At 46.7% G+C, this 15145-nt stretch overlaps 1 protein-coding gene across 1 annotated transcript; it reads left to right on the forward strand.

The window, feature by feature from the left end:
* Window positions 1-696: 696 nt before the first annotated feature.
* Window positions 697-1794, forward strand: mc4r (melanocortin 4 receptor). Its single transcript, XM_068049833.1, has one exon. It carries the CDS (start codon window positions 697-699, stop codon window positions 1690-1692), a length of 996 nt encoding a protein of 331 aa, XP_067905934.1. The 3' UTR covers window positions 1693-1794.
* Window positions 1795-15145: the final 13351 nt, after the last annotated feature.

Raw genomic sequence — 15145 nt, forward strand, 5'->3', positions numbered from 1 at the left:
TATAATCATCTCCACAACGTGCTTTAATTTATAACATGCACACTGCAAAAATCTTTGAGAAAGAAACTGAATCACCAGGGATAACAAAAGCAGGAGCCTTCCTTAAATGTTTAACATACAGCATTGTCAGTCAAGTTAGTCCTGAGTGTGATAGGCTGAACTGTGGTGGGGTGGGGCGGAGCTTGCTTACCACAGATTGATATGATTTGTTAAAATGTGAAAGGTGCTCATTCCTTGTTAAATCTCCTACCAAGGACACATAGATTTGATGTCGTTTTCCTGTGCCTGGCTATTTTAAAGAAAAAAATGGAACTGTGCACCTACTGGCACTGGAAGGAGAAAGAAAGGAACTTCCTACCCATTTGACAGCCTCCTCCTATCAGTGAGTTCTGCTGCAGTTAACACATACAAGCCTAGGAAGGACTGATTAAAAACAATGTTTGCAAAAACTTGCAAGTTAAGGTAATTCGGCAAATACATTCCTCTGACTACTTTAAGATGTTTTTGGTTCAAAAGCTGTCTCCCTTACTTCAGAAGCAATTTCAAGACTGCCTAACAAGAATGGTCAAGTGTTGCAACAAAGTAGTAGGATCAATGCTTCAGATCTAAGCTGCGTTTCCTATTCCAGGATGCCAACTTGAGCAGCACTTCATCTGGAGCCAGGGGATTCGGCTGTGCAAGTCCTCAGTCGCAGGCATGAACTCCTCGTTTCATCGTGGGCTAACGGAGACCCCACACCTCAGAAACCAGAACATTACGGGATTCATCAGCGCCAATGGCTCACACAGTAATGGCTCCCCCTCGGGCTGCTATGAGCAACTGTGGATCTCGATGGAGGTCTTCCTCACACTGGGAATCATCAGCCTCTTGGCAAACATTTTGGTTATTGCAGCAATCATCAAAAACAAGAACCTGCACTCTCCGATGTATTTTTTCATCTGCAGCTTAGCAGTGGCCGACATGCTGGTCAGTGTGTCCAACGCCTGGGAGACAATCTTCATCGCCATGTTAAAAAGCAGACTCTTAATGGCTCAGGACAACTTGATCAAGAGCATGGACAATGTGTTTGACTCTATGATCTGTACCTCTCTTCTTGCGTCTATTTGGAGCTTACTGGCCATCGCTGTTGACAGGTACATCACCATCTTCTATGCTCTGCGCTACCATAACATCATGACAGTGAGAAGGGCCCTGACCATTATCACTGGCATCTGGGCAGCTTGCACAGTCTCGGGGATCCTCTTCATAGTTTATTCAGAGAGCACCACTGTCATCATCTGCCTCATTACCATGTTCTTCACCATGCTCGTCCTCATGACCTCGCTCTATGTTCACATGTTCATGCTGGCCCGCTTGCACGTTAAGCGTATCGCCGCCCTGCCTGGCAATGGCGCCATCCGCCAAGCAGCCAACATGAAAGGGGCTATCACGCTGACCATTCTGCTGGGAGTCTTTGTCGTCTGTTGGGCTCCCTTCTTCTTGCATCTCATTCTCATGATCTCCTGCCCACGAAACCCTTACTGTCTCTGCTTCATGTCGCACTTCAACATGTACTTAATCCTCATCATGTGCAACTCAGTCATCGACCCCCTCATCTATGCTTTCCGCAGTCACGAAATGCGGAAGACGTTCCAAGAAATAATCTGCTGCTACAGTCTGCGGGGACTTTGTGACCTGACCAGTAAATATTAATATCATGAAATGAAAACCTACCAGACCATCACAGGGTGTTTTAATGCTCTAGGCCTTCTTTGTAGTGGATGCAGGAAATAGTTCCTTGCTATCCAAAGACATATTGATGCTTTCCTCAAACTGTATCGTGACTTTTTATTCCTCACAGATCATCATTTCTCCTCTATGAAGGTATTAATTTCTTGCTGGAGTACAATTATATTCACCATTGGTCTCTCAACCAAATGCCTTGGCTATGAGCCTCAATAGTGAGTATTGGCAGAAAATTTGAATACGGTTGGGGGGCAGGGGCAGTGGAGCTTCACCAAGTGCTGCTGTCCGCACCTTTCCCAGGTATTGTCAGATAGTAATCAGGAGAGAAAACAGAAGGCTAATTTTATTACTCCCCTAACCTAGGACACTGAGACTATTTATGAGGCTCTCCAACAGCCATTATGCTGAGCTCAGTCAATTCGGTACAGGCCAGTGATCATAGTATAGAATCATAGAATTTTACAGCACAGAAGGAGGCCATTTGGCCCCTTGTGCCTGTACTGGCTCATTGAAAGAGCTGTCCAATTTGGTCTCACGCCTCAACTATTTCCCCATAACCCTGCAAATTAGTCCTCTTCAAAGAAATGTCCAATTATCTTTTGAAAGTTCCTTCGCCCTTTCAGGTAGTGCACTCCTGATCACAAGAACTGTCTGAAGTGAGAAAGAAAGTTCTCCTCATTTCCCCTTTTGTTCTTCTGCCAATTATTTTAAATCTTATGACCTCTGGCTGAAACTGGAACCTTACTGGTCAGTGTGGCTAGGCTACACTGGACAACCTCTTTGAGCGATGAGGGTGATCCAAACGAATCAATTTTAAGGGTCTGGATCTCCTTTGTACAAAAGCTACACCTACCCCCTCCAATGGTTTATGGGATTTCAGTTAATGTACTTAGATAGCATTTGTGTTCAAAGATGCCTTTAAAATTTCATTTATATGTACACGATACAAATGCTTTTTTTTCCTTGGCTCTTCAAATTGTTAATAATTTAAAAAGTTGCAATGGGTCGTGTTGTTTTTGATGTTATCCAGATTTGTTGTGCAGACTAAAGAGAAGAAATCTTACAGGAATTCCATTGAGGGTTGCTTTTTATGCTTGTTCTCTCCATCACAGATTATATGAAACATCTGCGTTCACCGTGTCTTCTAAGTACTGATGTGTTGGATAGAAACCTACTAAGCTATTTCACTCACTTGTTGTTGCCTAGTACCAGCTGTCATTTTAGAGAATTATGGAATCCTCGAATAGTACATTCGGCATAGCGGTGCTGTGCTGGCTCTTTAGAAGTGCAGTCTAGTTAGCCCCAGTGCCCCCCCTTTCCCCGTATCCCCTCAGTTTTGTCTCCTTTGTGTATTGGTCCGACTCCCATTCTTCTTCTATTTTCCCTTTTCACAGTCAGACTGCTTTTGCAGCTGCCAGCAAACATCCTTCATTGTGTGGTTAATGCCTTGACGTTTATCAGTTCGTGAGCACAAGGTATTCAATCAGAAATCATGATACAATAATGATATGTCGATGTGGCTGTATTGCCATTTATTTATTTATTTATTTTGTGAACCAAGATTCAATTTAATACTTTGGTTAACTCATGTCCCTGGGACCAAGGTTAAAACCGACAGGGAGTTTATCAAAAACTTTATGAAAACAGCTGTTAATATGTTGTTTTGCTATTGTACACTTTCTCATCAGGTATTCAGCATCACATATGTATCAAGTATTTAAATAAATGTTACTGAAACACTATAATTCCAAATGTCTTTTGTGAAACACTTTCTTTTTAGAGGGAAAGAGATTGCTGTTTTGTAGGAGTATCGTGATTTATTCCTCGCGATCTTTCTTGTCTGAGGTAAGCTCAGTTCTGTGAATGTAAACCCCAAAGCCTCAACTTCTAGTTTTGATTAGCATTATAGTTCAAACGAAACATTTGTTTTTTTTAAATATTTAAGTGTATGGACATGAATATTTGAAGATTACAACAAGGCTTAGACTGAAAAATTGGTTATGGCCTGTTTTCAGGCACACAGGTTGTTTTCAGGCACACAAGTTGGCCTGAAATTGGTCCTTGGGCCTGATTTACATTAACTGGATGAGCTGCTGCCACAAGTACTTGCCCCTTTCATGCAAGTTGGTCTTTGGATCTCTTGTCTCACTGGCAGCAGCCCTCAGGTAAGTTGTTAGAGGTGGTAGTGGAGCAGCAACGGAGTAGGGAGGTGCGAAGCTTAGTATTGTGGAGTAAGAGGAATATAGGAGTAGGCCCTTTGAGCCTCTTCCACAATTCAATTAGATCATGGCTGACCTGTATTCTAACTCCAACCACCTGCTTTGGCTCCTTAACCTTTCACACCCAGAGGGATGGAGCACTTCTGTTCCCTCTGGCTCCTCTGGAATGGTGGGTCTTTAGTCATGTGATGGAGAGAATGGTGGGGGTCCACATTGTAGGGATCCATCTATCCAATCCCAGGAAGGCGACGGGGTGGATTTTTACATATCACGTAAAGCAGACATGTAGTGAGAGAGTGTCTCCTTTGACGACACAATTACATTATTAAATCAGCCCCATCAAACATCAATCACATCCCCCGCCCCCCATATGCAATTTGCCAATTGGGAAAGCAGGAAATCTGGCGGCCCAGATGCTATTTAAAGGCAGTCTGTACCTCTTAAAGGAGAGGGGTGCTTTTCATACGCTGGCCACAGACACTTATTTTTCAGACAGTGCTCGAAAGCAATTGCAAACCAGTGGCCCCAGATTTTTGGATTGTGCTGTGAAGGGGCTAAATCAGTATGAACGAGGTTTTTTTCCATTGTGATGGGGTACCGAGGAAAATCTCTCAGCTGCAATGGGAAGAGGTGGCAGAGGAAGTAAACACTACAGGATTTGTTCCCAGGACCTGGCAGCAATGCAAGAAGAAATATAACAACCGAACCCTAACCCTAACCCTAACCCTAACCCTAACCCTAACCCTAACCCCCATATGCAATTTGCCAATTGGGAAAGCAGGAAATCTGGCGGCCCAGATGCTATTTAAAGGCAGTCTGTACCTCTTAAAGGAGAGGGGTGCTTTTCATACGCTGGCCACAGACACTTATTTTTCAGACAGTGCTCGAAAGCAATTGCAAACCAGTGGCCCCAGATTTTTGGATTGTGCTGTGAAGGGGCTAAATCAGTATGAACGAGGTTTTTTTCCATTGTGATGGGGTACCGAGGAAAATCTCTCAGCTGCAATGGGAAGAGGTGGCAGAGGAAGTAAACACTACAGGATTTGTTCCCAGGACCTGGCAGCAATGCAAGAAGAAATATAACAACCGAACCCTAACCCTAACCCTAACCCTAACCCTAACCCTAACCCAATACTAATCATAACCCTAACCCTAACCCTAACCCTAACCCTAACCCTAACCCTAACATTACTCTAACCCTAACCCTAACCCTAACCCTAACCCTAACCCTAACCCTATCCCTAACCCTAACCCTAACCCTAACCCTAACCCTAACCCTAACCCTAACCCTAGCCCTATCCCTAACCCTAACCCTAACCCTAACCCTAACCCCAATACTAATCATAAGCCTAGCCCTATCCCTAACCCTAACCCTAACCCTAACCCCAATACTAATCATAAGCCTAGCCCTATCCCTAACCCTAACCCTAACCCTATCCCTAACCCTAACCCTAACCCTAACCCTAACCCTAACCCTAACCCTAGCACTATCCCTAACCCTAACCCTAACCCTAACCCTAACCCTAACGTATCCCTAACCCTAACCCTAACCCTAACCCTAACCCCAATACTAATCATAAGCCTAGCCCTATCCCTAACCTTAACCCTAACCCTAACCCTAACCCTAACCCTAACCCTAACCCTAACCTCAATACTAACCCTAACCCTAACCCTAACCCTAACCCTAGCCCTAGCCCTAGCCCTATCCTTAACCTTAACCCTAACCCTAACCCTAACCCTAACCCTAACCCTAACCTCAATACTAATCATAACCCTAACCCTAACCCTAACCCTAACCTCAATACTAATCATAACCCGATCACTATCCTTATCCCTATCCTTCACCCTAACCTTCACCCTAACCCTAACCCTAGCCCTAACCCTAACCCTAGCCCTAGCCCTAACCCTAACCCAACCCTAACCCTAACCCTAACCCTAACCCTAACCTTCACCCTAACCCTAACCCTAACCCTAACCCTAACCCTAACCCTAATCTAACCCTAACCCTAACCCTAACCCTAACCTTAAACTTAACCCAGGAAAATCTCTCAGCTGCAATGGTGGCAGAGGAAGTAAACGCGACATGATTTGTGCCCAGGAACTGGCAGCAATGTGAGAAGAAATGTAACAACTGAACCATAACACTAACCCTAGCCCCTATCCTAACCCTAACCTCAATACTAATCATAACCCGATCACTATCCTTATCCCTATCCTTCACCCTAACCTTCACCCTAACCCTAACCCTAGCCCTAACCCTAACCCTAGCCCTAGCCCTAACCCTAACCCAACCCTAACCCTAACCCTAACCCTAACCCTAACCCTAACCCTAACCCTAACCCTAACCCTAACCCTAACTGGCAGCAATGTGAGAAGAAATGTAACAACTGAACCATAACACTAACCCTAGCCCCTATCCTAACCCTAACCCTAACGCTAACCCTAACCCTAACCCTAACCCTAACCCTAATCGTAACCCTAACCCTAACCCTAACCCTAACCCTAACCCTAACCCTAACCCTAACCCTAACCCTAATCGTAACCCTAACCCTAACCCTAACCCTAACCCTAACCCTAACCCTACCCTAATGCTACCCCTAACCCTAATCTAACCCTAACCCTAACCCCAATACTAATCATAACCCTATCCCTATCCCTATCCTTCTCCCTAACCTTAACCCTAACTCTAACTCTAACTCTAACCCTAACCCTAACCCTAACCCTAACCCTAACCCTAACCCAATACTAATCATAACCCTAACCCTAACCCTAACCCTAACATTACCCTAACCCTAACCCTAACCCTAACCCTAACCCTAACCCTAACCCCAATACTAATCATAACCCTAACCCTAACCCTAACCCTAACCCTAACCCTAACCCTATCCCTAACCCTAGCCCTATCCCTAACCCTAACCCTAACCCTAACCCTAACCCTAGCCCTAGCCCTAACCCTAACCCTAGCCCTAACCCTAACCCTAACCCTAACCCTAACCCTAACCCTAACCCTAACCTTCACCCTAACCCTAACCCTAACCCTAACCCTAACCCTAACCCTAACCCTAACCCTAACCCTAACGTGTTCCCAGGAACTGGCAGCAATGTGAGAAGAAATGTAACAACTGAACCATAACACTAACCCTAGCCCCTATCCTAACCCTAACCCTAACGCTAACCCTAACCCTAACCATAACCCTAATCGTAACCCTAACCCTAACCCTAACCCTAACCCTAACCCTAATCGTAACCCTAACCCTAACCCTAACCCTAACCCTAACCCTACCCTAATGCTACCCCTAACCCTAATCTAACCCTAACCCTAACCCCAATACTAATCATAACCCTATCCCTATCCCTATCCTTCTCCCTAACCTTAACCCTAACTCTAACTCTAACTCTAACCCTAACCCTAACCCTAACCCTAACCCTAACCCTAACCCCAGCCCCTATCCTAACCCTAACCGCATCCCTAACCCAAATGCTAACCCCTACCCTAACCCTAATCGTAACCCTAACCCTAACCCCAAATTTTTGGATTGTGCTGTGAAGGGGCTAAATCAGTATGAATGAGGTTTATTTCCATTGTGATGGGGTACCGAGGAAAATGTCTCAGCTGCAATGGGAAGAGGTGGCAGAGGAAGTAAACACTACAGGATTTGTTCCCAGGACCTGGCAGCAATGCAAGAAGAAATATAACAACCGAACCCTAACCCTAACCCTAACCCTAACCCTAACCCTAACCCTAACCGAACCATAACCCTAACCCCAATACTAATCACAACCCTATCCCTATCCCTAACCCTAACCCTAACCCTAACCCTAACCCTAACCCTAACCCTAACCCTAACCCTATCCCTAACCCTAACCCTAACCCTAACCCTAACCCTAACCCTAACCCTAACCGTAATCCTAACCTCAATACTAATCATAACCCTAACCCTAACCCTAACCCTAACCCTAATCACAACCCTATCCCTATCCCTAACCCTAACCCTAACCCTTATCCTACCCCTAACCCTAACCCTTACCTCAATACTAATCATAACCCTAACCCTAACCCTAACCCTAACCCTAACCCTAACCCTTATCCTACCCCTAACCCTAACCCTAACCCTTACCTCAATACTAATCATAACCCTATGCCTAACCCTAACCCTAACCCTAACCCTAACCCTAACCCTAACCCTAACCCTAACCTCAGTACTAATCATAACCCTATCCCTAACCCTAACCCTAACCCCTAACCCTAACCCTAACCCTAACCCTAACCTCTACCCCTAACCCTAACCATAACCCTAACCCCAATACTAATCATAACCCTATCCCTATCCCTATCTTTCACCCTAACCTGAACCCTAACCTCTACCCCTAACCCTAACCATAACCCTAACCTCAGTACTAATCATAACCCTATCCCTAACCCGAACCCTAACCCCTAACCCTAACCCTAACCCTAACCCTACCCCCAACCCTAACCATAACCCTAACCCCAATACTAATCAAAACCCTATCCCTATCCCTATCCTTCACCCTAACCTGAACCCTAACTCTAACTCTAACCCTAATCTAACCCTAACCCTAACCCTAACCCTAACCCTAACCCTAACCCCAATACTAATCATAACCCTATCCCTATCCCTATCTTTCACCCTAACCTGAACCCTAACCTCTACCCCTAACCCTAACCATAACCCTAACCTCAGTACTAATCATAACCCTATCCCTAACCCTAACCCTAACCCCTAACCCTAACCCTAACCCTAACCCTACCCCCAACCCTAACCATAACCCTAACCCCAATACTAATCAAAACCCTATCCCTATCCCTATCCTTCACCCTAACCTGAACCCTAACTCTAACTCTAACCCTAATCTAACCCTAACCCTAACCCTAACCCTAACCCTAACCCTAACCCTAACCCCAATACTAATCAAAACCCTATCCCTATCCCTATCCTTCACCCTAACCTGAACCCTAACTCTAACTCTAACCCTAATCTAACCCTAACCCTAACCCTAACCCTAACCTTAACCCAGGAAAATCTGTCAGCTGCAATGGGAAGAGGTGGCAGAGGAAGTAAACGCTAAAAGATTTGTTCCCAGGAACTGGCAGCAATGTGAGAAGAAATGTAACAACCGAACCATAACACTAACCCTAATGCTAACCCCTACCCTAACCCTAATCGTAACCCTAACCCTAACCCCAACACTAATCATAACCGTAACCCTAACCCCTACCCAAACACTAACACCATCCCTAACCCTAACCAAAACTACCCTAACCCTAACCCTAACTGTAACCCTAACCTTAACCCTAACCCAGGAAAATCTCTCAGCTGCAACGAGAAGAGGTGGCAGAGTAAGTAAATGCTACAAGATTTGTTCCCAGGAACTGGCAGCAATGCAAGAAGAAATGTAACAATCTAACCCTAACCCTAAACCTAATGCTAACCCCTACCCTAACCCTAATCATAACCCTAACTCTAGCCCCTACCCTAACCCCAACCCTAACCCTAATGCTAACCCCTACCCTAACCCTAACACTATCCCTAACCCTAACCCAGGAAACTCTCTCAGCTGCAAAGGGAAGAGGTGGCAGAATAAGTAAGCGCTACAAGTTTTCTTCCCGGGACCTGTGAGAAGAAATGTAACCTGCCTAATCCTAACCTTAACCCCAACCCCAAACCCAACCCTAACCAGAACTACTCTAACCCTAACTGTAACCCTAACCCTAACCCTAAATCCTAACCCTAACCCATACCCTAACCCTAACCACTACTCTAACCCTAACCCTTCACATATCTCTGGATCACAGCACAGTGTTGCCACATCACTTCACCCTCAGCACTAGAAATCCTGTTTCCATTGCCTCTGCTCCAATCATCACAGGACACTTCGTGCACCCTCTTCTACTTCCACTCATACATTCCGACCTGCTGATTCCCTCGCAACACCTTCTCCCTTTTGCCCACACTCTTTTCTTCCTCCTCTCAACATGCACACTTCACTAAAACCATCTCACACACATTCAATACCCTTCAACAGTGCACACGTTAACCAACTTCCAGACTACTCGCAGGAGAAGCTGGCACACAACAGGAAGGAGAATGCAAGGTCAGGAGAAGGTGCTGTCTCGGTGAAAGTGCTCACAGCAGCGAAGGATGCTGCCATCAAATGCCTTAACTGGTGGAGGTTGGGCATGCAGCTTTCAGACTGGCAAGGTTGTAGGTTATGCGCAGCAGGGTGTTTGGGAGGCCTCCCACTCTTCTCTCTTAACACTTAACTCTCTCATTCGAAGTAAAATGTCACCTGAAACTTTTCTACATTTTGCTGGTGATGGCAGCTTTCCAGGCTGAAGGTACTAAGGTTTTTAGGTGGGTTTCAGGAACTGCCAATAGCAACATGGTGGGTATAAAACACATGTTCAGATTCTAATTTATATAAATGCTTTAGGCGGCCATTAATTTTGACCAGGAGCATCTTCTACATCTTCTATCTACATTAAGAAGTTAAATTAGCTACAGTGGAGCAGAAAGATGTGACTTAAAGGCCGGCTTGGGTCTGCAAATGAAATCTGACCCAAGCCCGACAGAACCACACCCAACCCGAGCCCGACCCAGCCCAAGTCCTTTCATTTTTTCCCGCGCCCGACCCGACCCGACCTTCAGTTAACCTAGCTTCTGTTTTTCACTTTGTTGCTTATCTGCACAAGCTTTAAAAAACTGTAACTAAACAACCTTTCAAGTACAAAAAGTACATTAACATTGGAGCCACATATTGGAGCTGGTGATAGAGCGTGTCCAACCCGAACCGAGCCCGAACGCCAGACTCGGAAAAGTGACCCGACCCAACTCAAACCCGACACATGTTGTCGGGTCCACTTGGATTTGGGTCGGGTCGCTACGCTCTAATGTGACTCAGTAAAGATGAGGGCCGGAATTTTGTGCTTACCAGTGGCTCCGGGGCTGATGTGCCCAAAGTGGTTCAAGCTCCCGATCCTGCTTTGCGTCACATGGCTGCTGGCATCACGCGCTGATCTCCTAATCAGCGGGCCCGTGGCGTAACTCTGAGAAGAAATGGTGTGCGGGGGCGGGAGCTTGAGCTTCAGCATCATTGGGGGTGGGGCCATATACGCGGAAGGCTGATTGTAGGCCCTACATGAAGGATTACTGAATTCAAACAGAGCACTGAGTTCTTCATTTGATGTAAAGGAAAACACAACTGTCATAAGGTCTGGAGATTTCAAAGGCTCCACACCTTGAAACACAGAAAGACTGGGAGACAATAATATTGCTGTTAGAGGCGATGGTGGGCAGAAGCAATCGTGTTGCCCCCCGATTCTCTGATGATTCATTGCAGGTCCTCCTCCAGGCCATTGAGGAGAGGAGAGACATTCTGTTTAGCTCAGATGGGAGACGGAGACCCTCCGAAGTGACCAAGAGAGCCTGGCTGGAGGTTGCAGAGGAGGTCAGCAGCCAAGGCGTAGTGAGGTGTACATGGATGCAGTGCCGCAAGCACCTCAATGACCTGCTTCGCTCTGCCTGGGTAAGGGGCATTCCTCATTCATCTAATCGGTTATGTGCCAAGGGAGATTTTTTTGTGTACCCATGATGCAATGTGGAAGCCCTGTATGATCAATGCTTGGCTGCTGCCTTGAAATGGGACACATGATGGGCAAGTCTGAGATGAACGCTGATGCTGTGGTGTTAGAGTTGCGCCCAACACTGTCCACAGCAGTGAAATGCAACACCAACCCTTTGGGTGACAGTGTCATTTGCCATTGACTATGTATAAAATAAGTATCTTTGTTTATTCAGGAAAAGAGGGCACACAATACCCAGGAGAGGTCACGTACTGGTGGCGGCGAAGCCACCCAGGCATTCCTCACCAGGATAGAGGAGGATGTGCCGTGGCAAATGGCCAGGCCGGTGTACCTGGCCATGAGAGTGAGTGTTCCAGAATGTGGTGTAACACTTCATTATGGGGGGTGGTGTGAGTGGGGGGCGGGGGGCTGGTGAGGCTCCGCTACTGTGCCAATGATTTGGTGAATGTCAAATGCACTGAATGTTGCCCTCAATTGTAACATCATCTAGATGTAACCATGCTGGAGGCTCAAACTTGTGCTTAAGGCAGGATTGATGATGAAACTGATCACAATGCTTTTCCCTATATGTGAAACACAGCATGTACCAGGAAGCGTTTCCGTTGCCCAACCATCCACCTCTGAGGTGGAGGTGGGCGCCTCAGAGGGTGCACCGTCACATCATCGCGACGCACCAAGTACCACAGCAGATACTGACACTTCGGTTGGGATGACTGTGTCTGGGGAATCAATGTCACATACTGGTGTGAGCACAGCACAATTGCCGGGCCAGACACCAGAGGCAGAATCAGCCGATGCATCACACACTCGGAGGAGAGTGGGATGCCAGGCCAGTGCAGAGCCGCAAGCTGATGACGTGCCTCTGAGATCATCCTTTCATCGGGCGATGTTGCAGGTGCAGAATGCGGTCCATGGAAATCTAGCGGAGTTGCCTGAGATGTTGTGCGCTATGACTCATACTCTGGAGACATCCATCCAGAGTATGAGTTCAGCAAACTCACAGGCCTTTGAATATCTGGCTTCCTCCGCTGAAAGACTGGCGGTTGCAGTGGAGGGACCAGTTCTTCATGCAATTCGGGACCTCAGAGCGAGTGTGGCCTCCAGAGCATCAGAGAACACAATCTGATGCAACTGCGCCAGGTTGAGGACACTCAGTGCTCTGATGTCACCATTGAGATCCACCAGAGCCTCACGAGGGCACAGGGGCAGCAGATCGCATATGGGAGCTCCTCTCATGGCGCTTCTGATGCATCCTGCAGCTCCTTGCTCCTTCCGCCAGGGACATGTGAACCACTAAATCCCAGGGTGATAGAGGGTGCTCATGATATTTGTCATGAGAACCATGAGATGCCAGGGCCCTCACGGCCGCGTGCAGGCAGAGGACGTCCGCCCAAGTCATGAACAGCAGGGTGACAACAAGATCAGCCACCTGCCTCTGGTAAGTCTGGTGGCGAGGGATTATGCACACGTATGAGCACACGTAAATGGATTAAGAAAACACTCTAATTTCATTACTGGTGCACTGGGTGATTTGAAATACATTTATTTGATTTGTTAAATAATAGTGTTTGATCAAATTGGAGATTTTACTATTGGACATGTCATTCCTGAAGTCAGATATTACATAGTTAGTCAACTCAAGTTGTCTCAAATGTGAGGCCACACACTTGGATCACGTCCCTCATGATGTGATGGATTGGTTCATAGCATTGTCACACCCCCTAAAGGTTAGAGATTTTGCACTGTCAGATCCTCACAATGATTAATGTCATAAAGCAGTTTGAAATGTGTGAAGATTTATATCATTACAACTGAAACGCGTTCCTATTAGAGAATCAATTGTTTCTCTAGTACTTAGAGCCAAGTTACATTCAGCTTCATCTCCATGATCATCATTAGACTGATGCCCATCTTCCTCATCAGAAACGTCGTCATCATCTGATGACACATCGCGCTGACATTGATCATCCTCTAGGGCATCACCATGTTCAATTGCCAGGTTATGCAAGGCACAGCAGACAGCAATGATTCTGGAAACTCTCGACGGTGCGTATTGCAGTGATCCACCAGAGCGGTCAAGACACCTAAATCTCATCTTTAGGAGGCCCACAGTTTGCTCGATTGTCACTCTGGTGGCCACATGGCTCCTGCTGTATCGTTCCTCCGCCTCACCCCTTCGGTTCCTCACTGGTGTCATGAGCCATGTCTTCAGAGGATAACCCCTGTCGCCAAGTATCCATCCCTCCATTCTGTGTGGAGGACTGAAAATTGCAGGCACCTGTGAGTTGTGGAGAATGAAAGAATCATGACAACTACCAGGGTAACGTGCACACACCTGCATGATTCGCTTCCGATGATCACAGACGAGATGAACGTTCATTGAATGGAATCCCTTGCGGTTCATGAATGCCCCCGACTATCCAGCTGGTGCTCTAAGGGCCACATGAGTACAGTCTATCATGCCCTGTATCATTGGGAAGCCGGATATAATGCTGAAGCCTCTGGCTCTCTCAGCCTGACGGGTGTTGTCTGTCTTGAACGTGATGAAATGGTCAGCACGTTGAAACAATGCATCAGTCATAACCTTTATGCAATGGTGCGCTGCTGATTGTGAGACACTGCACAAGTCTGCAGCTGAGGCTTGGAAGGAGCCAGACGCATAGAAGTTAAGAGCTACTGTGACCTCTAGAGCGACTGGCATTGGATGGCCACCGAGACAGTTTGATGCAACATCCAATGACAGCATCTCACAAAGAAATGTCACATTCTCCCGTGACAGCCGCAGTCCTCTTCTGCACTGGCGTTCTGACAGCTGCAGGTAGTTCAGACGCGTTTGGTATGCCCTTACTACCGGGTAGGTACGTCTCCTGACATTTGGTCGCTCCCGGGCAACTCTGTGAACTACTCTCCCTCCAGCAGCACGAGGATGCACTGGTGCAATTTGCTGTACGTTCCCCTGACCATTTGTACTTCTGTCACTCATTGAATCATTGTCCTTCTCATCTGATGATCCACCTCCAGAGTGAACAATTCCCATTGTTGAACCTGTCGGGTTCCCAACATGCCCCACAACCCGATTAACAGACGTAAAATCAGATATGTAGCATAAAATCTCTGTCAATTGGATTCTGAAGTACCTTAAGTACTTCTCAATTGATGTTAGTCGGGCGGTGAGCGCAAACTCGATCGCGCCCGACTTCCCACGCTGGTTAAATTGCGTCAGCGCGTAATTTTTTTTTTAGATTAGAGATACAGCACTGAAACAGGCCCTTCAGCCCACCGAGTCTGTGCCGACCATCAACCACCCATTTATACTAATCCTACACTAATCCCATATTCCTACCACATCCCCACCTGTCCATATATTCCCCTACCACCTACCTATACTAGGGGCAATTTATAATGGCCAATTTACCTATCAACCTGCAAGTCTTTTGGCTTGTGGGAGGAAACCGGAGCACCCGGAGAAAACCCACGCAGACACAGGGAGGACTTGCAAACTCCACACAGGCAGTACCCAGAATTGAACCCGGGTCGCTGGAGCTGAGAGGCTGCGGTGCTAACCACTGCGCCACTGTGCCGCGGACCCAGCCCGACG

Source organism: Heterodontus francisci, chromosome 2 (genome assembly GCF_036365525.1).
Source record: "Heterodontus francisci isolate sHetFra1 chromosome 2, sHetFra1.hap1, whole genome shotgun sequence".
Taxonomy (NCBI): domain Eukaryota; kingdom Metazoa; phylum Chordata; class Chondrichthyes; order Heterodontiformes; family Heterodontidae; genus Heterodontus; species Heterodontus francisci.